The 22,594-nt window shown below is 42.9% G+C and overlaps 1 protein-coding gene across 1 annotated transcript in view; it reads right to left on the bottom strand.

The window, feature by feature from the left end:
* LOC137334834 (sortilin-like) overlaps positions 1–22,594 on the bottom strand; it is a 116,686-nt gene that overhangs the window by 23,791 nt on the left and 70,301 nt on the right. The window contains exons 10-16 of the mRNA XM_067999852.1: positions 15,760–15,820; positions 13,901–14,056; positions 11,745–11,851; positions 4,719–4,821; positions 4,426–4,597; positions 2,383–2,576; positions 1,029–1,218 (exon numbers count right to left, since the gene is read on the bottom strand). Coding sequence (XP_067855953.1) covers positions 1,029–1,218; positions 2,383–2,576; positions 4,426–4,597; positions 4,719–4,821; positions 11,745–11,851; positions 13,901–14,056; positions 15,760–15,820 — 983 coding nt within the window. The remainder of the gene's footprint in view (positions 1–1,028; positions 1,219–2,382; positions 2,577–4,425; positions 4,598–4,718; positions 4,822–11,744; positions 11,852–13,900; positions 14,057–15,759; positions 15,821–22,594) is intronic.

The following is a 22,594-nucleotide window of genomic DNA, read 5'->3' as shown; positions in this document are numbered from 1 at the left end:
TCAGCCATTCGGCCCCTCGAGCCAGCACCACCATTCAATGAGATCATGGCTGATCTGATTTTTACCTCAACTCCACTTTCCCACCCTTTCTCCATATCCTTTGACTCCCTTGCTGATCAAAAATTTGTCTAACTCAGCCTTGAATGTATTCAATGACTCAGCCTCCACAGCTTTTTGGGGTAAAGAATTCCAAAGATTCACGACCCTCTGGGGGAAGAAATTCCTCCTCATTTCTGTCTTAAACGGGTGACCCCTTATTCTGAGACTATGCCCCCTAGTTTTAGATTCCCCCATGAGGGGTAACATCCTCTCAGCATCTACCCTATCGAGTCCCCTCAGAATCTGGTATGTTTCAATAAGATCTCCTCTCATTCTTCTAAACTCCAATGAGTATAGACCCAACCTGTTCAATCTTTCTTCATAAGACAACCCTTCCATACCCGGAATCAACCTAGTGAACCTTCTCTGAACTGCCTCAAATGCAAGTATGTCCTTCCTTAAATAAGGGCACCAGAACTGTGCGCAGTGGACTCAGTGTGACTCAGAGAATCCTGCCTCAGCGGCCTGTCTAATGTGAGACTGATTTATTCCCTGCAGTGAGAACAGACACTTATAGCAGGGCTTCCCTCAACTTCAATCTCTTCTAGCTGTGCTGTTTGTAATATTTGGATACACGTTGAAAGTAAAGTGTGAATGACTATATTTTTACTACACAAACCTAAATAAAATTGAAAATTGATACGTTGTAGTGGAGATCCAAAGTGTGTGCTTATAAATGAGGCCGTGCTGAATAGAATTAAATTGAAACTGCTGGACTTCGAAGGAAGACTTGGAAATATTTGTTCAGGTTTTCCACACGAACAACACTGATTACTATGTGACAATGATGACATCAAAGGAGTGTCACATGACCAGATTTACATGTTCAACCTAACTGTAAGGCCAAAGACTGAATTATTTAAGAAACAGAAAAACATAACAGAATTCAAGTAAGTGAAACTAGATGAACAAGCTGGGTCGGCACGTACCACATATAATCGGCCAGTGTACATGGACATAAACTTTGTTCTTTGCTAATGACATAATCCCTTCCATTTCTGCAAACAGAGGCCTTTGCAAGCCTCTGAAATGTTTCTTTATATCCCAAGATGCAGCCGTCAGTTTTCACACCAACTTCTGTAGAATGAGCTAACCACTTGACGTAATCCTTTTCTTCGCCTGAATGAAGACAATGTTTCAGTTTAAGAAGTTCATTTTGAATGATAGGAAGATTTTCGAAGCAATGACTTATGAAAACACAAACATTGTTATGCGTAGAGAAGACATAATAGGGAGCAGAGAATCATCACAGTTTCTAACCTAAAAGTGGGCTGACCTGATAATTTACCAGCAACAGAAATCGGGTAATGATCACAGATCACAGCACCACACAGTACATGGAACACAGCCTGGGATGAGACAGGAGTTGTCAGTTAGGGAGAGACAAGCCATTTCTCAATGGCGAAATGTAGGGATACAAAGGGAGATACGGTAGTTTGATCCAGCTACCTCCCTTGCCTTGGTTTGGCAGTTAGGAACATAGAAGCAGGAGTAGGCCATTCAGCGCCTCAAGCCTGTTCCACCTTTCAATTAGATCATGGCTTTTCTGTATCTTAACTTCATCGACCCGCCTTGGTTCTGTAACCCTTAATACCCTTGCCTAACAAAAATCTGTCAATCTCAGTTTTGAAATTTTCAATTGACCCCCAGCCTCAACAGCTTTTTAGCGGAGTGAGTTCCAGATTTCCACTACCCTTTGTGTGAAGAAGTGCTTTCTGACATCACCCCAGAATGGCCGAGCTCTAATTTTAAGGTTATGCCCCCTTGTTCTGGACTCTCCAGAGGAAATAGTTTCTATCTACCCTATCAAATCCTTTAATCATCTTAAACACCTCAATTAGATCACCCCTTAATCTCCTATATTCAAGAGAATACAAGCAACCGTTCTATGATAATTTAACCCTTTTAGCCCCGGTATCATTCTGGTGAATCTGCGCTGCACCCCTCCAAGGCTAATGTATCCTTCTTGAGGTGCGGTGCCCAGGACTGAATGCAGTACCCCAGACGGGGTCTAACCAGAGCACTGTACAACTGTAGAATAACTTCCATCCCTTTGTATTCCAGCCCTCTCGAGATAAGGGCCAAAATTCCATTAGCCTTTTTAATTATTTTTTGTACCTGTCCACCAGCTTTTAGTGATTTCTGTACTCGGATTCCTAAATCTCTCTGCTCACCCACAGTTCCTAGTTTCTCGCCATTTAGAAATTGGTTTAGAGTTGGTCAGCTCTTGGCTGTTACAAAAAAGGAGTAAAATAATGAGCAAAAAACTTTGTTGAAACTTACAGTCTCTGGTTAGCAGCTCCTCAAAATCAATTGTTATTGATTGCCAAGTCGTTGAATAAATGCTTTCCTGTTTGTATCCCCAAAGGCTGACATTCATTGACTTGGTTCCTGGTTCCGACACAAGCCCCACAAACATAAATGTCTCATTTGTGAAGGTATAATGCTTCCAGCATTGCCCTTCATCAGTTGAGTACCTTTTTTCAAAATAAAGGGTGTTGTATGTATGAGAGTGCAGTTGATGATAGACAATACAAACAAACTTCACAGAATCAAATGCAGATAGGAAGTTATTAGCTAGTGGCCAACGTCAGCCAGAATAAATAGTACTGAGTACATAAGTGGACCATTTAGCCAGTTCAGCTGGACTACTACAAATTTTAACTAAGATTTTTGAAGGCTTAGGGGTCGATTTTAGGGGGCGGAAACCAGGCCGGGGGTGGTGGGGCAGGGTGGGGGGGGAAGGCAGTAAAAAAGAGCGGGGGTCTTATCCACTTCTTTCTCGTCCCAATCTGGCCAACTGCAATTTTACATTGTAGGCAGCAAGAACACCTGTCCCAAATGGCGGAGACCTCTTTAAATGTGCAGATCGGCCTCCAATGATATTATCAGGGCCCAATCTACTATTTTAACCAGAGGGCTGAGCAGGGGAGCAGTAGTGGCTTCCCCAGGCAAAACCTGGGAACAGGAGCCGGGACTAGAACAGGCCCAGCAATTTAAGTTTTTAAAACAATTTTTTAAGTTTCCTTGTGGGCCAGGAGGAGCAGGAGTGCTCCTGCCAATGATGTACCTTTGAAGTGTAGACACTGTTGTTATGTCTCTGGAGTGAGACTTGAACCCACAACCTTCTGCCTCAGAGGCAAGAGTGCTACCACTGAGCCAAGACTGACCCTAAAATACTGGCAGACTCACTCATTTTCTACTAAAAACAGCAAATTCTTGCAGCAATATGAGGACGTCACTAATGCAAACTTGCCAGAGACATCTGTCAGAAGTGTGTGGTCTTCCTTGGATTTGGAGCAGTTCCACCAACTCCAGTGTACAAAGTTTCATTGCAATGAAGTGGTCACTGTTAGAAACCACACGCGAGAGTGCAGCTTTTATGAACAAGCTTATGTTATTGGAATGAGCCATACCTCAGGTATCTGGCTCGAGACCATCAACATCAAACTTGGGATTTGCTCAATATTACTTATTTTGGCCTGCCACTAATCTTAATTTATTCAATCACAGCTATTCAACATTTCAGTCAAATTCTGTGGTTGTTGCTATGATTTGCTGGGGCCAAAAGTCCATGGCTTTACCCACAGTAATTTCGGTGGTTATCCCCCAGAACGGCCGCAAACTTCAATCTGGAAGCGGATGGGGCAAATGCCCAGCCTTGTGCCCACGTTTCCCATCTTGTCATGGTGGGAGTGGAGCCTCCACTTGCCCCCTACAGTGCTCTTGGCATAAGTCAGGAGTTCCTACGTCTTAGCCCTCAGTTGGGATGTAGGGTCGGCACAGGGACATATGGTTTCTTCAGGGGTACCTCGGCAACAGGGGTAGATGTTGGGCCCCAGCTGGGGGCCCGGGCTGTGATCTGGGCCTGGGTCCCTGAAGATTTATTCCGGGCGGCCGCTGAGGGCACCAAGGATTTCTTTCCAAGGGGGAGACCCAGCCAGTTTCCACTAGACTCCCAACCACTTTGGCCTGGGGAAGCCCCAGATGTGCCCCCAACTTACCAAAGTCCCTCTAATCATGGCCCCTCCCCCAATCCTGTGAATTTTGGGCAGAGTCCAGAGGCAGGAGCAGATTTTCGGGGCCGCTACGAGGAAGTGATTTTGAATTAACGGCAAATTTTGCACCTTTAATGCCTGAAACAGGCAAACACTCTTCAAACATGCATTTTGCGCAACGTTAAGTCTCATCATCGATATCCCTTTTAAAAAACCAACAACTGCGCTGCATGCTTCAACATCTTTCAGCTACTAAAAATTAGACAACGTACATGTTTGCCAGCTGTCTAACAAGCATATAATAATTTTCTTTGAAAAAGCCACATACTTTATATCATGTATGGCCATGTCCTGATGGGATTCCACTGCGACAATTAGGCCTCCTGAGTCAAGAATGGCGTAATGGTGCGGGCCGGTTAGTGCTTTTGACCATGTATATCCTCCATCATCAGATACATAAACATCTGGGATCATTGTAGAAATGACATCTCCTACACTACCTGTCGCAATAGATTCACAAAGAAAAAATATTTCTCTTACTGGGGAATCCAGAGACAAATTGACAGAAAATGCTAAGACGGAGATAATTAAAAGATGTGCGCGACTAAAAGAATGACTTACCATGGGCTAAGATCAACCCAACTGCATTTGGTGCAGTGAGTGGGGGCAAAGGGACATCCAGGGTCTGAGAGATGCTGTACGCAGCATGGATGTGAAGATTGCACTGGAAGCCAAAGACAAGCACTTTTTAAGGAATATTGCAGAAATGGTAGCGATCACCTCGTAAAATTCATCCTTTAGGGTTGGCTTTGGATCCCTGAATGTCTGCTTTGACATAAATTTGTATGCTAAGAGCTGCAAGAAATGGCTGACTTAATATCTTATTCAATAGTATACACGAAGCTGCACTTTAATTTCCCTGTAATTTTATCAAAAAAGCAGACGTGAACAAAAAAGGGGATGTAGAAGCCGTAGAAACTGTTGACTGATCACTCATCTATGCTCAGTGCTACTCCGAGGATTGTTTCCATCCGATAATGGGTTTATAACCTTAACCAAAAGGCCACTTAAACTTGTTAACCTCTTGTCAAAGGGCGGCCAAGAAAAGCCTAGTGAAGAAATGTGCAGGATGGGAGATAGTGGAAAAAAAAGAGAATTATTTAACTCCAGATCAGACCTGGAGTTCATGATTTTAAGGATAGCTTGAACCCGATAGGTCAAGAAAACCAATTAATTTCACCATAAAATAATCTGCTACACTTACTGGGTGAGTTCAAGAGGTTTCAGATTAATTTACATCTGAAGTCATGTTTCAGTGATCATTCAATTAAACTAGACCTTGAAGATAAAGGTCTGTCTCACGAGAATGTGATGGAACACTCGGAGATGAGACTGTGCTTACTATGCCTCTCACTCATGCTGCATACGGGGCCTGCTGATGTGATTTTATGCCATATATGCTTGAAACCTTTGAGAAGATATGGAGCTGAATTCTATTCTGGATGGGCACATCAGCAGGGTTGGCCAATCCATTACGCTTTGCAGCATCATTTTACTTATTATGCATCACATCACTGTACTGGAAGTTCCCATGTGAACAGAAATAACATGCTCCTCACAAAGCACAGCACAAATGTGAGGCTATTTTCTCTTTAGGACAAATCATCAAAGGGGGTTAATGTCAAAAAAAGGAAAACAGATTTTTGGACATCTGATTCTTTTGGGACCGATTTTTAATACACACACACATATATATAACATACATACTTTTAAAATATCTGATGCATATTCTTCATTGTCTTATACTTTCACTCCATGCAATAACAATAATTTGCATTTACATAGCACCTTTAGCATAGGAAAACATCCCAAGGCACTTCATGGAATGTAATCAGACAAAAAGTGACAGAGAGATAGGTTTTATGGAGCGTCTTAAAGGAGGAGAGAGAGGCGGAGAGGTTTAGGGAGGGAATTCCAGTGTTTAGGCCTAGACGGCTGAAGGCACGAATGCCAATGGTGGGAAGAAGAGAGTGTAAGATGCACAAGGCCGGAGTTGGAGGAACGCAAATTTCTCAGAGGGTTGTAGGACTGGAGGAGGTTACAGACTTAGCAAAAGACAAGGCCAAAGAGGGAATTGAAAATGAGGATGGAAATTTTAAATTTGAAGCATTGGTGGATCGGGAGCCAATGTAGATCAGCAAACAACACGGTTGATTGGGAGCGGGACTTGGTGCAGGTTCGGTTATGGGCCGCAGAGTTTTTGATGAGCTCAAGTTCATGGAGAATAGAGTATGGGAGGTCAGCTAGAATAGCATTGGAATAGTTGAGTGTGAAGCTGACAAAAGCATGGATGAGGGTTTCAGCAGCAGATGGGCTGAGAGAGGCGGGGAGATGGGCGATATTACAGCGGTGGAAGTAGGTGATCTTGGTGGTGGAGAGGATATGGGGTCGGAATCTCAGCATGGGTCAAATAGGACCCGAGACTACGAAAAGTCTGCTTCAGCTTGAGACAGTGGCCAGGGAGAGGGATGGAGTCGGTGGCGAGGGACCGGAGTTTGTGGGAGGGGCCAAAGACAATGGCTTCGGTCTTCCCAGTGTTTAATTACATAGATTGTACAGCACAGAAACAGGCCATTCCACCCAACAGGTCCATGCCGGTGTTTATGCTCTATATGAGCCTTCTCCCTCTACTTCATCTAGCCCCATCAACATATCCTTCTATTCCTTTCTCCCTCATGTGTTTACCTAGCTTCCCCTTAAATGCATCTATGCTATTCACCTCAACTACTCTTTGTGGTAGCAAGTTCCACATTCTAACCACATTCTGGGATAAGAAATTTCTCTTGAATTCCCTATTGGATTTATTAATGACTATCTTATATTTATGGCCCCAAGTTCTGCTCCCCCCCACAAGTGGAAACATCTTATCTACGTCTACCCCATTAAAACCCTTTCATAATCTTAAAGCCCTCTATCAGGTCACCCCTCAGTCTTCTCTTTTCTAGGGAAAAGAGCCCCAGCCTGCTCAATCTTTCCTGATAGATATAACCTCTCAGTTCTGGTATCATCCGAGTAAATCTTTTTTGCACTTTCTCCAGTGACTCTTTTTATACCAGAACTGTTCATAATACTCCAAGTGTGGTCCAACCAAGGTTCTATACAAGTTTAACATAACTTCTCTGCATTTCAATTCTATCCCTCTAGAAATGAACCCTAGTGCTTGGTTTGCTTTTTTTTTATGGCCTTATTAACCTGCGTCACTATTTTTAGCGATTTGTGTATCTGTACCCCGAGATTCCTTGAAATTGTACTTCCAATTGGAGGAAATATGAGGAAACTGTGGCTCATCCAGGACTGGGTGCCAGACAAGGAGCCTGACAACACAGATTGACAGTGGATGGGTTGAGCAAGGTGGTGGAGAGGTTGAGCCGGTAATTGTCAACGTACATCCGCGTGCCTGTGGTTGATGTTGCTGTGGCGTAGCATGCAATATTTGGTGGCAGCAACCGATTCTCCTTGGTAAAATGAGTAAAATGGAGCTTGGATGGACTACCTTTGCCCTTCCTTTTGTAGTATACAACAAGAGACACAATGTGGAAAATGAGTGAGGCAATTTAGACCAATTTATTTGCATAGTGACAAACTGCAGCTGTGTCACAAATGCTACACAAACACATTTTTTGCACAACACAAAACCGTGCTCATGGCTTGCATGTCTCATTTCAAAAATGGTATCAGGCTATATATTCAGCAAGACAATTTTTGAATAAAGAGTACGGGAGTACTTTCAACAAAGACCTTGGACTCTCATTAACTGATGAATCATGCACTTGTCTTTCCTAGCTCCTGCCAACATTCAACAAATTGTGTGTAAACAGAGATGGGCCAGGCGTAGATTTGACTACTGAGATGGCCACCACATGAGTATTGTAACTGAAGTTGGGCAATAGGCATAAATTTGCATCTACAAAGAAGGTTTTGCATGGGTTTCAGAACCTTATACAAAAACCGTGCTCCATCAAGTGCAAGGATGATTATGTTTGTGCCAAACGCGACCGCAGTTGATAACAACTATTGATTTTGTTAACTTCTATCTCAGTTTGTTGGAGAAAGTGAAACAATGCTTTCATTATGCTGCTTTTTTTCAGCGCACTGCAACCATGGCAACAGGCATCTGTAACAGTGAACAGCGGCTGAGGAAATAGTTGTTCGGAATAGGGAGTTCTAAACTTTCCCAATTACTGTTGAGGGCTGGGCTGATCGTAGAGAATTTTTTAAAAAATGGTTAGCTCATTACAGACATTGGTTCGCACTGCGATACAGGAAATAAGGAAAAAGAGTGTGTGGAAAGCCAAACTGGCTTAAAGAGAATAGGAGGTGGGAAAGTTGAGAAATGTTGCATTTTGCCTTTTGTTCCCGCTGTAATTTATGCATCAGAGCTGTCAACATCAAGGAAATGTTCATTGTGATATTTATGATGTGGAGATTTATGATGTGGATATTTATGGGTGATCAGCAAAAGAGACGGAGATTGCAAACCCATTTAAATGTATGGAGCCGTGTTTATTTTTTGAGAGTGACAGACATCAGAATGGGTCACGCGTTTAAACCAAAACAAATGCCTGTCGCTCAATAACGAGTGTCGGAGTGTCTCTTGGCAGATCTCATGTTACGTTGTTCTGTCTGTCTATTTTGGAAGGCCTGATGGCACAATGTGCTGATGCATCAACATGCTACACCATGGAATGGAAGGAGGCAGCTCACATTGATGATTCAGCACATGAAGAATTCCTAATTTGAGTTGGGCAGCAAGTGGAAGCAAAGTACTTCCAGGGCGGGAGGAATGGAAATCAGAAAGGGTGAATGAACCTGCACCGCTCTCATACACTCTCTGCCTACTCAGTCATGGAATGGTGGGCAGCATTGGGAAGGAACTTAAAGAGCAGCAAGGAAGAGGGAAGTAAGTACACATACAAGCTTACATTTCTGGGTCAAAATCCTGGAACTCCCTACCTAGCAGCACTGTGGGAGCACCTTCACCACACGGACAGCAGGGGTTCAAGAAGAAGGTCCACCACCACCTTCTCAAGGGCAACTAGGGATGGGTAACAAATGCCAGCCTTGCTAGCGGCGCTCACATCTTGAGAAAGAATTTTTCAAAATTAACATCTCATATAAGGAACAACATCTTAGAGCACAAGGTGAACACTGAGCAGAGGTGGGACGGGGTGGGGGGGCGGGTAACTGGTGGTTAAAAAAAGAAAGGTTGATGGCAAAGCACGGTTAAAGAGAAGGTTCATAAAGAGGCTTTTTGAAAGCAGTGAGGGAAGTGATGAGACAGAGGGATTGTGGTAGAGAGCTCCAGAGAACATGGCGCAGTTGCTGAAAGAACAGTCGGCAATGGCTAAGCAGTGGAACGAGAAGTAATCTAGTATCAGCGGAGCAGAGGGTGGGACATGCATTGGACCCCTTCTGCCATCTCGTTCGGCCATATGTCCCATCCTGAGCTGTTAGTGCAGCAGGAGGATAGTCCAGCAGTTACGTGATGCCTTTAATGGGTCACCAAGCTCAGGGAAGACCACAAAAGTCCCTCTTTCACATTTCTTTTGACTTGAAGAGGAGACTTTTGTTGGTTGTAAAAGTTCTGTAAATTCTAATGAGGGTGTCAAATAGCAACTGGATTGTCTTTCGGTAAGAGGGGAACTTTGTTTCCTTTACCTGGTCCGAGTCAGATGCTGAGACTCTTCAGGAAAAAGCAGGTACTTTCCACAAATGGCATCAAACAACATCAGTACCAGAGGTGTGAAATGTACAGTCTGCAATGTACTGTGCGTTTGCAAAGTGTGAGAATTCTCCATGAGCCATCTTGGTGCAGAGACATAGAAATAAAAATTTGCATTTATATAGCGCCTTTCACGACCTCAGGATGTCCCAAAGCGCTTTACAGTCATTGAGGTACTTTTGAAGTGTAGTCACTGTTGTAATACAAGGAAATGTGGCAGCCAATTTGCGCACAGCAATGAGATGAATGACCAGATAATCTGTTTTTTCAGTGATGTTGATCAGGACACCAGGGAGAACTCCCCTGCTCTTCTTCCAATCGTGCCATGGGATCTTTTACGTCCACCTGAGGGGGCAGACAGGTTTAACGTCTCATCTGAAGGACAGCACCTCCGACAGTGCAGTGCTCTCTCAGCACTGCACTGGAGTGTCAGCCTAGATTTAATGCTCAAGTCTCTGGAATGGGACTTGAACCCACAACCTTCTGACTCAGAGGTGAGAGTGCTACCAACTGAATCAAATGTGCACCTGATGATCCTGGCATCGCGGTCTAACACTGGAACATGGTGGCTCATAGAGATACAGCAACAGTAGAGCTGATCGGCTCTCAGCGCTGCAGGTGAGTGAGGGCCGGGGTTAGCCGACGGTGGGTGGGCGCTGCGGGGTCAGGCCCAGTCTGTCACGGCGGCCGTTTGCCGCTGGGCCTGTAGTAGCTGCCCACGAGCTCCAACGGCGTTGCAGACTGGGAGAGGAGGGGAGTGGCTCAGCCACAGCCCGGCTCCCTCGGCTCCTCTCTCAGTGCAGCCAATCCCCACAAACAGCCCTGGGCCTGATGCCCTCGTCTCAACTGTTGGCTCCTCGCAGAGTTTGTAGTCTGAGCCTGAGCTTCAATCAACAGCAAGGGGAACGACAATGGGGGCGGTGGGGAGACCAACAGTCCTGGTAGCGGGGATTATTTTGCGTAATATATTTGTAATCATTTTTTGAAGAGCATCTCACTACTCCAGGTATTCTTTTGTTTATAAATTGAATATCTTTTACAAAAATGTAATGTGGTGAATGGATTTTGTTTTTAAATCTCTTGTATAAGGCAATCCTGTACAGCCTGCTTAGAAAGTCAAATCAGCCTTGGTCCAGGTGTAAATTGTTTTTGGAGTAGGTGACAGAAATCTGGATCCCACAGTACCAGTTAAGTAGCATTGTATTGTACAGTATGTCAGAGTAGCACCACACTACACTCCTAGGCTCTTCCCTTTTGGTTTGATTTGGAGGAATAAGAAAAGGTGAGTTCCTAAAGTAAGACCATCTAGAATAGGTTGAGTTAAGGTAGCTTGGGCCTACTAGCCCAAAGAGCCCGATCTTTGAAACAGAGTCCAGAGAGACAGAGAGAGAGAGAGATGGAAGCAGAAACCTCAACAAATAATGAATATGCAGAACACTGGAATCGCACTCTGTAGTTTGAAAGGAAAATGCTGATTTATCAATGATTTGTTACGACTTCACAATTATTATGACTTCATGATTTGTGTTTAGAGTCTGATAAAGGAGATCAGCTGAAAAGTGGGATTGGAGGGGGAGACTGTCCTGGCGGCTGGGATTTTAATGCTACAAATCTCTAAATCTCAGAGAGGCAGATGTATCCATGTCTAAATCCACTGATATGCTTTTATTTCCACCATTTACTTTACTGATGGTGATGATAAATCTAATAATTCAATGATTTCATTTAAATTTAAAGTAAGTTATTTTGCCTCAGCCAAACCCATGCTCCTGATTCACTTGAGCAAAACAATTACTACCAGTGTACAAACCCCAATGAAACACGAATGGAAAGAATTCTTTTGAAAAGCAAATTTTTCTGCTGACCGTCTGTAGATTCTTGGCTGTTGTATCACAGTGACTATGATCTGGCTTTTTCAAAGGTTTCCACTCTCCTCCACTGTCAAATGTGATCACTGATCGAATGTTGTAATCTACAGATATGTTGGAAGAAAGATTATTAAACACTAGTAGATCCTCTGTGGTATTGCTATTTTGTTATGAGAGGAGTATTACATTAACGAGTTCCTAACGAGTTTTGTAAAGGGGCTGAAACAGGTGTTCGGCCCCCTATTTTCAGATGCAAAGGGTCTAACACCTGTTTCAGGCGCGCGCCCAGGATGCTTATGCAGGAGCCTTTACCAATATAGCGGGCAACACACTTCAGGGATGGAATGCACGCGTGCATATCGCCTGCTAGATTGGCTGCTTAGGCAACTGCGAATTTCTAGGCCAATTTTTCCTTCTTATTGTAACTGTATCTGTTTCTTTCCCACTAATCTCATGGTACTATCTGAAAAAGAGTGGGTTTTTCTCCCTCAACCAGCACCACAGAAACAGATTAACTAATCACTTATTTAATTTATTGCTTGTGGAAACCTTGCTGTTTTAAAATTATCTGCTGTGTTTGCCTACATAACAACGGTGATTGCACTTCAAAGTAATTCATTGTCTGTGAAGCGCTTTGGGTCATCTTGAGGACATGATATGTGTTATATTAATGCAAGTTTCTAATTATTTCTATGTTGCTTTCCCTCTCTTTATCTTCCTCTCTCTCTCTCGCCCCTCCCTGAGTCTCTGTGGCTATCAGATACTTTTCTTATTGTGGTGCCTGTATGACTGTTATGTTCTTTCTCATCATTTCTGTCTCACCCTTTCCGTACGCCCCTCTCCTCCATTGCCTCTTTCTTCTGGTGTCTCCAATGTCCTTGCGAGTGGACCATGGGAGGGAGTGGACATAAGAGGCTGTAGCCTGGGAGAGAGTGGGGGTAAGGAGAAAAATCTGGGAATCATTATGGTGGACGGCAGTTTGAAATATTGGGGTCTGGGAACAATCAATGGATTACAGTTTGGGTTTGGTAGGAATTGGGGGTAGCAGGGTTCTGGTAGTACTCATGAGGGATGAGGGTAGTCAGGCCTGGGAGCACTGAGAGGGATGGGGCTAGTATCTGGGAGCACTGAAGAGAACAGTCTGGACACCAAGAGAACACAGGATATTATGGTCTTTCATGCAGTGAGTTTGGAGTACTAGGAGTGCGGGGCAGTAGGATCATTGAGGGGGTGGGGGGGTGGTGATTGGCTTTGGCTTTGCTAGAATATGGCGAACCCCCAAAGAAAGTGTAAATTACCGTTTTTAGCAGTTTACACTGTTTCTCCGGGGGGCTCCGCCGATCTCCCACCAGAGAACTCCCACAGAAATTCATGGAACTAGAGTCTGTGATGAATCTGTTAAAATTGTACAATTGCATTTTATCTGGATTATGCAAAACAAAGACCCGGCTCCCATTCGAAACTGTGGCTAATTGAGAGTTGTGGATATTGAGAGTTTAGATAATTGAGTTTCCATTGTATGTAAGCATTTACAATTAACCCAAAAAAATACATGGTAGATTTTATGAAATTGTGCTCTTTGTGTGTGAAGCTCCAAAGCAGCAGTTCAAATTCTTAAAATCTACTCTTACATATTTAAACAAGAAGAAATTTAAAAATGGCCATTATTCTCTCACAACCCGAGAAATGAGAAATGTCCACGATCTGTAAAATGAATAATTCAAATCTGATGTGTCTGTGAATTTTTGTGGAGTTATTAACTTTGGAGAGATACTGAAAGCACTCATTTTAGCGTTACCTCCAATAATGCTGCAAAATACTGGCAATATACTGGCCAACAGAGGGACTAGCACATGTAAGACAATGTGTGTGGGGAGCAGGGAGTGGGTGTGGTGGGAGTGGGGGACATCAGGGGAAATTCTAGGAATTGGATCAGTGTGTATGGAAGATTAAAACCATGCCAAAGTAAAGTGTGAGGAGGAGACATATCCACCCACCCCCTCCAACCATGCACCAATGGTTACATCTATGCTGGCAAGCATCCAATGTTGTTGGAATGGAAAAGTTGACAGATCACTCAAGGGTATCCAAATAGACAGTAGTATTTTCAATTTAAGAGTGCAAAGCAAGCTTTACTTGGATTTTTTTTTTACCTTCATCAAGCACGTTTGTGATGTAGACTCCACGCAGCGATGTCACATTTGTGAAATCAGTTGCACCGCTCGTGTCAGTAAACAAATGATGTTCTAGAGACTTGGAGAACAGGATTCCCCGATCATCAGAAGTGTAAATTGTACCAAACCCAGTATCTAAAATAAATATTAAGCAATATGTTAAGCAGTCATGTGTGAAATCCTCCATTTAAAAATGTGCCTGTTGAACAGCAAATATTGCATTATTTCCTGCAGGTGGGGCATCCCTCAAAATTCCTGCCAGAGGGGTCTCCCTCAGTTTATTGGAAGAAGTACAACCTCCTCGTGCAAATGGGAATTGTCAACATACAGGGGAAAACCACCTGGGACACAGAGAGATGGGGAAGATCACCTGAGAATTCTTGTATATGTATATGGTAATTGAACAAATGATGAAGAAATCTTGTTTTCTATCGAGCACTTAACACCATGTTGGCTTTCATTACTTCTTGTCTGTCTGATAAACCAGGGCTTCCACATAATCGCCTTCAGGACAGCTAAATGTCATGCACATTGATTCCTGGCTTTTGATGCCTGACAGCAATTGTGCTCAGTTAACAGTAGCATCTATGTTGATCTGATCTTTGTTCAGTTTTTGTTCCCTGGTGCACAATGCATATTTGCATTTTGCCACTTGAGAAGGCTGACAATAAAGAAACACACAGGAGCCTTTCATCCAGGCCTGGGCACACTGGGCAACCTATTTGCAGACATGTGCCCCTTAATTGAACTTCAGTGCATTTAAGTTCTTGTTTACAGTGATTTGACAAGAACAGTTAGCAGGGAACATTAAAAATGAGATCATGCCAACTGCCCTGATGGCTCAGTTCGTTATCCACATATCTGCTGTTGCTACCTCTAACCTCTCACTCCTCTGTCCCCCTTAACTCCCAGCTCTCTCCTATCTTACATCCAACAAAGCCTCTAGGTGATCCATATCCTATATTTCCTCAGCATGCTCATGCTCATACTTCCTCAGCATGCTCAAGACATCCATCTCCTCATGTTCTCTCAACCCTCTGCCCTCCTAGCTCCTGACCACCCAACTTCATCTCCTCAGCCCCATGCTTGCTGAAACCATCAACCAGTTATATCCTCTAGCACCATCCTTACCTTATTCATGACTGCCATTAGCACCCTCCTCCTCAGAAAAACCACCTTCAACCTCTTTGTTCCCTCCAACGACCACCCTAACACCAACCTTCCCTTTTTTCCCCAAGGTCGTGGAATAAATTGTTGCCTTGCAATTACTCTCCCACCTGCCTGCAATGAGCGCCTTCCCTGTGACTAAAAACAGCAGGGATTAAAATGGCGGTGGGCGAGAACTTGTCGGGAACACAGCAGGAAGCGCCTGTCCGACGTTTTAATCACCCGCCCACCCCGTTCCCACCAGGCGGGCAGGGTTAAAATCAGGCCTGACGAATGGTCACATGAGTAAGATACTGGAGAGTAACCACCACTTATGGAATCATATTTACCAAAAGTCAACATCAAGAGGAGGAAAAAAAACAGTAAAAAAAAAGCTAATCATGTCAGTGTGGTTTGTTGGAATTTGTGGTTTGTTGGAATTTTTGCCACTTTGGTTTAATGATCTGGCTATTCACACTGTTACACCTAGAACAGTTGTGAATGCAACCTTTTGGGTACTACCTTACCCAACTGTCAGCACAAAAGGGTCAGTGGTTGGCCATTTTTTTCTGGACACTTAAGCACATGCACACACACTAAATAAACTAACGACGATTGATTAAATGAGTACTTTTGTATATTCATGCATCAGCTAATTTTTTAGAAAATATTCACAGTAAAGTATTACTTACTGTCAGGTTCATCCACATGTATGAAAATCATTTCATCGTCTGCTGCGAGTATTGAGTAAAACTGTAAAACAGGGTAGCTACATAAGCTTATTCATGTCACCAACTATGACCATTACATCTCTTCACACATGCACGCACACACTGTATATTCTGTTTTAATCAGTATGAGAAGAAAGACTTCAGCACCAGTTCTACTCCCTAGTAAAATATCAGAAAACATATTTATTTGGGGGGAGGGAGGAAAAGTTAAATTCTCTTGAATAAAAACAGAAAGGCACAACAGGCCCATCAGCAGCAGGAAAGGCAGGCTCACGCTTGGAGTGGAGATCTTTTGTCAGACCTGGTGCAACTTTGCACTTGAAACATTAATCTGGATCCATTGTTCTTCCAGTGACTGAATGGGTTAAATTCTGTATTATTATATGGGATTCCAGGATTTTCATCTGTGTTTTGCAATTTTGTAAAGGGACCTGAAATAAGCATTAGGCCCCCGATTTGGATACGCAATGGGCCTGACGCCAGCTTCAGGTGGAAGCCTTGGGCAATTGTAGGGCGCCCCCTAACCAATATAGCATGTGGCGCTTAGTGTGCCCTTCAGCACAAGTGAAAACGGGCACAGCGCGATCTAATTTGTAGGCTAGGATGGATTTCCTAAGGCATCTGGGGGCATGTTCTCCCCAGAGAAAATTTTGATATTTAACACGTTGATGGTGCAAATGCCAGTATTCCACCTATGAAGAAAAAATTCTGGAATTCCAGATATTTTAAATACCAACATAAAGTAGTTGTTACAACTTTAGAATATCTTTAGGTTGCAATCAAATTTGATGTGGCTCTCACATGCGCAAGCAATTGGGAGAACGAAGGAAAGAAGGACAGTGAGAGAGAACGTGAGGTAGGAGCACCATCTTTTTGTTTTATTCCCCACTGGCAGATTTTTCAGACATAAGCTATATTCAGACTGCAGGAGGAGAAGACAGCTGCTGAACGCAGGGACTTCATGCCACAGGCAACTTAACGACTGTGCACGGCAAAGAAAAATCAACAGAAGTAAATGTTAAGGCCACATTATGAGAAGGACACAAGCTACTCAGTGATGGCAGTGCTGTGAGGGACTGTAGGCGACTGCTTTGGGAGACTGTGTGGGCAATGCCGGGGGGAGACTGTGTGGATAATGTGGGGGCGGAGGGGTGGGAGGGGGAGACTGTGTGGGCAATGCCGGGGGGAGACTGTGTGGATAATGTGGGGGCGGAGGGGTGGGAGGGGGAGACTGTGTGGGCAATGCCGGGGGGAGACTGTGTGGATAATGTGGGGGTGGAGGGGTGGGAGGGGGAGACTGTGTGGGCAATGCCGGGGGGAGACTGTGTGGATAATGTGGGGGTGGAGGGGTGGGAGGGGGAGACTGTGTGGGCAATGCCAGGGGTAGATTGTGTAGGCAATGCCATGGGAGATAGCTGTGACAAAAAGGTTTTTTGCCTGTGTTCCTTTTTTTTAAAATTTGCCTTCTTGTAACGCTAGATTCAGCATGTAAGGGGTTCACTCCCAAGTCTGCACACAGAGGGGTAACAGGTCCGCCTCACTATGCCACACTATTTTCCTTTCCATTGAAATCAGTCACTGCTGAAAGTGAAAATCTCCCCTAGCAGAAAGTCATCAGCCTAAACCAACCTGTTTATCTATTAAATTTTCCTCATGATGCAAATTCATTAAGGCTCACACAATAGTGATTTGAACTGTTAATTATAATTAGTCATCCCAAGAGGGTACTTAGTTACAATTTGAAACATCTGGTGGTATTGCCTGAGGTGGCTCTTTGTGACACCTGATTGTCTATTGTGTGATTCTATTCAGTTCACACAACGAGGGCACAGCCAGGCAGATTCTTGGAAGCTTGCTGACCCCACATCAAATGATAGGCCAACAATCCAGGAGAGTATCTTTGATTGACAGTTTTTCTGAGTGATGTTGGAGAAAGGAGCACGTTTGATTGGCTAAAGTCCTTTGTGATCTTCCACTCGAAAGGCAGAGACGTCATCTCACAGATTTAAGGGGGCAGTTCACAGCGATGCAGACTCAGGGAGAGTGTGCATTTTCCAGCCAGCAGCTGAAGGCTGCTTGTATTATATAGCTTGAGTTAGATTAGCCTTGAAAGATTAAACAAATGTACTTGTTGGTTTTCGGGCTGAATGTTTAGAGAGAAAGCAAGTGTGTCCCTGGTGTTTTCACGTACTGAGGATTTAGGAAATTATATATTCTTACTGTGAAAAGCATATGCTCTTCATCCGTATGTATCATCTAAATAAACTAGTTATTGGTTCAAAGCCTGCATCTCATCTCGATTAACTGCTTATTCAATTCACCTTTCGTAAAAAGAGGAGAATTCACATGGTGGCAAATGCTACATTCCAGCAGCCACTGTACAGAGTAACAGCTCTGTTATGTTCCCTGGTTCATGCTGTTGTTTAACTAGATAATGGGCAGGCGAAAGTGTATTCTGAACTGTATGGCACATGAGATCCACTTATGGTTGTGACTGGTGATACTGAATCAGATGAAAATCCAGTGTAAAAACCCGAAAGCTGCGACTCTGTCTTAATTGAATATTGAGATGATTTGTTATTGTTTATTTAAAGACACAATTGCATATCTCCACATTTAAAAAAGGCTGGCGCATTCTTCCCTGGATTGTATCCTGAGCTGAATTACTTTGTTTTCATACAAAATGTATATTTAAAAAATTTCCTTGTGAGCAGAATAATTCTATTCTCCTGAGAAGGTTAATCAAAATCTATTTTGTACTTGTACCAGAGTAACTGAGGGCCTGGATCCCTGAATAAGGGTATGGCTCTTATAAGGAGACCTCCCCTTTAAGAGGATGGGTATGGCCCTTATAAGGAGACCTCCCCTTTAAGAAGTAACTGAGGCTGGAGACCTTCCCCAGTCAGGTGAGAATAAGAGGGTCAAAAGAAGTAAAGGTCTACTCCTGAACAGCTGTTGGGGTTTTGAGATCTGTAATGAAGCAGGTGAACTGCAAGGCAGCTGAAAGCCTGGTACTGTGTGTGTGGAGTGAATTAAAAGAAACATGTTCCAAAGTACAAGTTGGGCAAGGACTGTTGTATGAAGGTTATGAGATGGTAGGAATCTTACATATTTCAATTTGATACTCGGTTCATTATCTTGAGGTTCTGTCAAGACATTTCCCAACTGCAGAAAGTGACCAGGAAAACTACATTCAAGTTTCTCAGTGCCTTACTGGCCACAAAGTGCTTCAAGTTAAACAAGATTAACTGGACTGTCCTGGTGGGAAACTCTTGTCTTACAGCCTCTTCCTTGTCAGAAATCTGGCCTGTTTCAGACAAGCAGCTGGCAGGTAGGATCCAGGAGTTGCAATACCCTGGGCCTGAAAGCAGGGCCTGTGGGTATGTTTTGTACTCTGTACTCTGCACTCTGCTTGCCCTGACCCCACCTCTCTGCTCCATTTTAAAGACCCTCCTGCTTTTCCCTGCCCCTGGCCATTTCCAGGCAGAGTGGGTTAAAATTCATTCCACCATGTTAGTGAGGCCCTCTTGTTTTGTCCCCTACTCAAATGTGGGGAATCATCTCTCCTTGGAAGCTGGTTGATTTTTTTTTTAAAAAGGTAAAAATACAACAGTATTTATTCAGTCACTAACAACCTTACTGGCAGGAGGAAGCAGGTTTGGGAGTTTGAACAGAGACACCAGTTGTTGCAGATGTGTATGGGCTTTGTCAGTTTTGCCCTCTGGTGGAGTCATTGAGCATAAAATGCTGTGAAAAACACTCAAGTTGCTAAATAGAACTTAGTTCTGATGCTTCATTAGCGGTCTCAGTTATGTTGACTATTCTAAACATCTCAATCAACCAAACTGACTATTTTTGATTTGTGAATTATTCTACCCCAATATCAAGTGAGAATTTCTTAATTACTGATTTCTATTCCTGTGAATGGAATAAATACCAGTAAAGAATTAATGTTCAGTGGTAATAGTCACTTAAATATTCAACAGGAATTACTGGTACAAGTGATAAGGGCAATTTCCTGAATAAAATAAATGGTTAAGAAGGAATTATGACCACAGGATGCACAAAATCAGAAGTCAAATCCATGAACCTGATCTACAGTCTACTCCACTGGGCATATACCAAACAAATGCTCAAGGGAAGTCCCATCAAATCATGTTTGTGAGCCTTTCCTTATGTGGTGTATATCCTTAAATTCCCCAGGGACAGCTCCTATTTGTGGAGCCTCGCCTTAGGAATTGCTTAATACTGTGAAAAGTATTCTATGCAGCATCATTGCTGTATTGATTTTGAAACAAACAATTGATTCCTGGGTCAGGACCTAGTTTGTTCTTGTTTGTTCTCAACCATTCAGCAGTTGGGCTATACAATTGGACCCCTGTGCCCATGGACTAGAATGAAGGCACAGCTGTATTGATGGCAGGTGAAGATAACCAGGCTCAGCTGTAAAGTCCCCCATGATGGACTAGATTGCCAACAATCTAGTGAAAGCAAACTAGATTTGCATGTATCCCATACACAAGATGCACTGCCTGTTATGTATACAATTTTAAATCACACACTTCTGTTCTTGTGACTGTTAATCTTTAATTACATCTACTTGTAAGAACCCAGGCAGTCTAAATTATACTCTTGAACAAGCTCAAAGCGGCCCTTTTACTGTAAATAGAAGGCACGTGCTAACAAAACAAACTGAAGCACAGACATTGTTCTTAAATAGAAACTCTTGAGGTGTAGGATTATGGAATTTTACAGCACAGGAGACCAGACAGCCCATCATGCCTGTGTGAGCTCTCCACTTCGTCCCTTTCCCCAAACACTTTTATAGCATCATAGTGTGAAAAATCAGTTACACTTAATAATAACAGCTAATTTTTGTGGATATACATTCTCAGGCTTGAACATTATTGTTAACTAATGTGATAAAATAACAGATTAGAACTTGGCCAAGAATTACATCAGATGAATATAATACATTACTGAAGCATCAACATGTGATGTGATGGAATGGGTGGGGGGGGGGAAGAAATGTAAGTTATGCCAGTGATCCTATCTGGTTCGAGTGTCAGTTATGATCCTGTGGAGCAGGTGGTTCACCACAAGGCAGGCAAAGCTACTGAATAATTACTGTGCCAGTCATCACAGTAGAGGAAGAGGATAATATACCTGACATTCCAGGAAATTAATAATCAAGGACTGGAACTCACTAAAGCTAACAAGCAAGAAAACAGTATTAGAAAAAATAATGGCACTAAAGACTGACAAATCCCCAGAACCTGATGGTTTCCACCCCAGGGTTTTAAAGGAAGTAGGTGAGGAAATTGTAGCTGCTTTAGCCGTGATCTTGCAAAGTGCTCTCGATTCAGGAATTGTCCCTTTTTTTAAATTGGAAAATTGCAAATGTACTTAACATTATTTAAGAACAGTGGAAAAACCAGGAAATTATAGACTTGTTAGTGTCTCGTGTTGTGGGGGAGTTATTGGACTCTAAGGACAGTGTGACTGAGCACTTAGAAATTTGAGCTGATTAGAGTCCACATGGATTTGTAAAGGCTGGGTCACTTCTATTTTTGAGGACGTAACTAAAGTCGTAGACATGGGATGTAGTTTATATGGACTTCCAGAAGGCATTTGATAAGGTTCCAAATAAGAGACTGTTTGCTAAACAAAGCTCATGGAATTGAAGGTAAATTATTGACCTGGTTAGACAGTGAGTAGGGATAAAGCGTGTGTACTTGAATTAGAAAGAAGTGACTAGTGGTGTCCCACAAGGATCTGTGCTGGGGCATCAACTAGTCACTACATTTATTAATGACTTAAAACACAGTAGAAAACCAAATATCCAAGTTTGCCGATGTCTTAAAGATTGATGGCATAGTAAGTAGTGTAGACAGGAGCATAAAATTATAAAGAGACATTGATTTAGTGAATATACAAAACTAGCAGATGGATTTTGATGCAGGGAAGTGTGAGGTCATCCATTTTGGACCAAAAAAAGGTAGATCCAAGTATTTTGTAAATTGTGACAAGCTAGAAACAGTGGAGGTCCAAAGATTTAGGGGTCCATGTACACAGATCACTAATGTAGTAGTCAGGTACAAAAAATAATCAAAGGCTAATGGAATGTTAGCCTTTAACTAGAGGCCTAGAATATAAAGAGGGAAGTAGTTTTGCTACAGCTATACAAAGTCCTGGTTAGGTCATATCTGGAGTACTATATACAGTTCTAGGCACTGCACCTTTGGATTTATTGGCCTTGGAAGGAGTGCAATGCAGATTCACCAGAAGATTCCAAGCCCTTAGATTGAGGAGTGATTACATAAACTAGGCTTGCATTCCCTGGAATATAGAAGATTAAGGAGTGATTGAGGTTTTTAAGAATTTGAAGGGAGTTGTTAAGGTAGATAAAGAGAAACTTTTTCCACTGGTGGGGGAGTCTAGGATAAGGGGACACAACATTAAAATCAGTGCCAGGCCATTCAGGAGAGAAGTTAGAAAAAACTTCACGCAAAGAGTGGTAGAAGTGTGGAACACTCTCTCCCACAAAAAAAGTAGTGATACCAGCTCAATTAATTAACTTTAAATCTGAGATCAATAGCTTTTTGCTCACTAAGGGTATTAGGGGATTATGGAGTTAGGATACAGATCAGCTGTGATCTCATTGAATGGCCGACTCCTGTTGTATGATAGTTTGGGAACAGTTCCAATCTCTTGCTTACAGTGGGTAATTGCAAAACTAGAAAAAAAGGGGAGAAAAGAGTTACTTTTTTAAAAAAAAATGGGATTTCACCTTTTT

This window comes from Heptranchias perlo, chromosome 18 (assembly GCF_035084215.1).
Source record: "Heptranchias perlo isolate sHepPer1 chromosome 18, sHepPer1.hap1, whole genome shotgun sequence".
NCBI classification, from domain to species: domain Eukaryota; kingdom Metazoa; phylum Chordata; class Chondrichthyes; order Hexanchiformes; family Hexanchidae; genus Heptranchias; species Heptranchias perlo.
The sequence above is the reverse complement of the archived record's forward strand: the minus strand, read 5'-3'. Positions and strand labels throughout refer to the sequence as shown.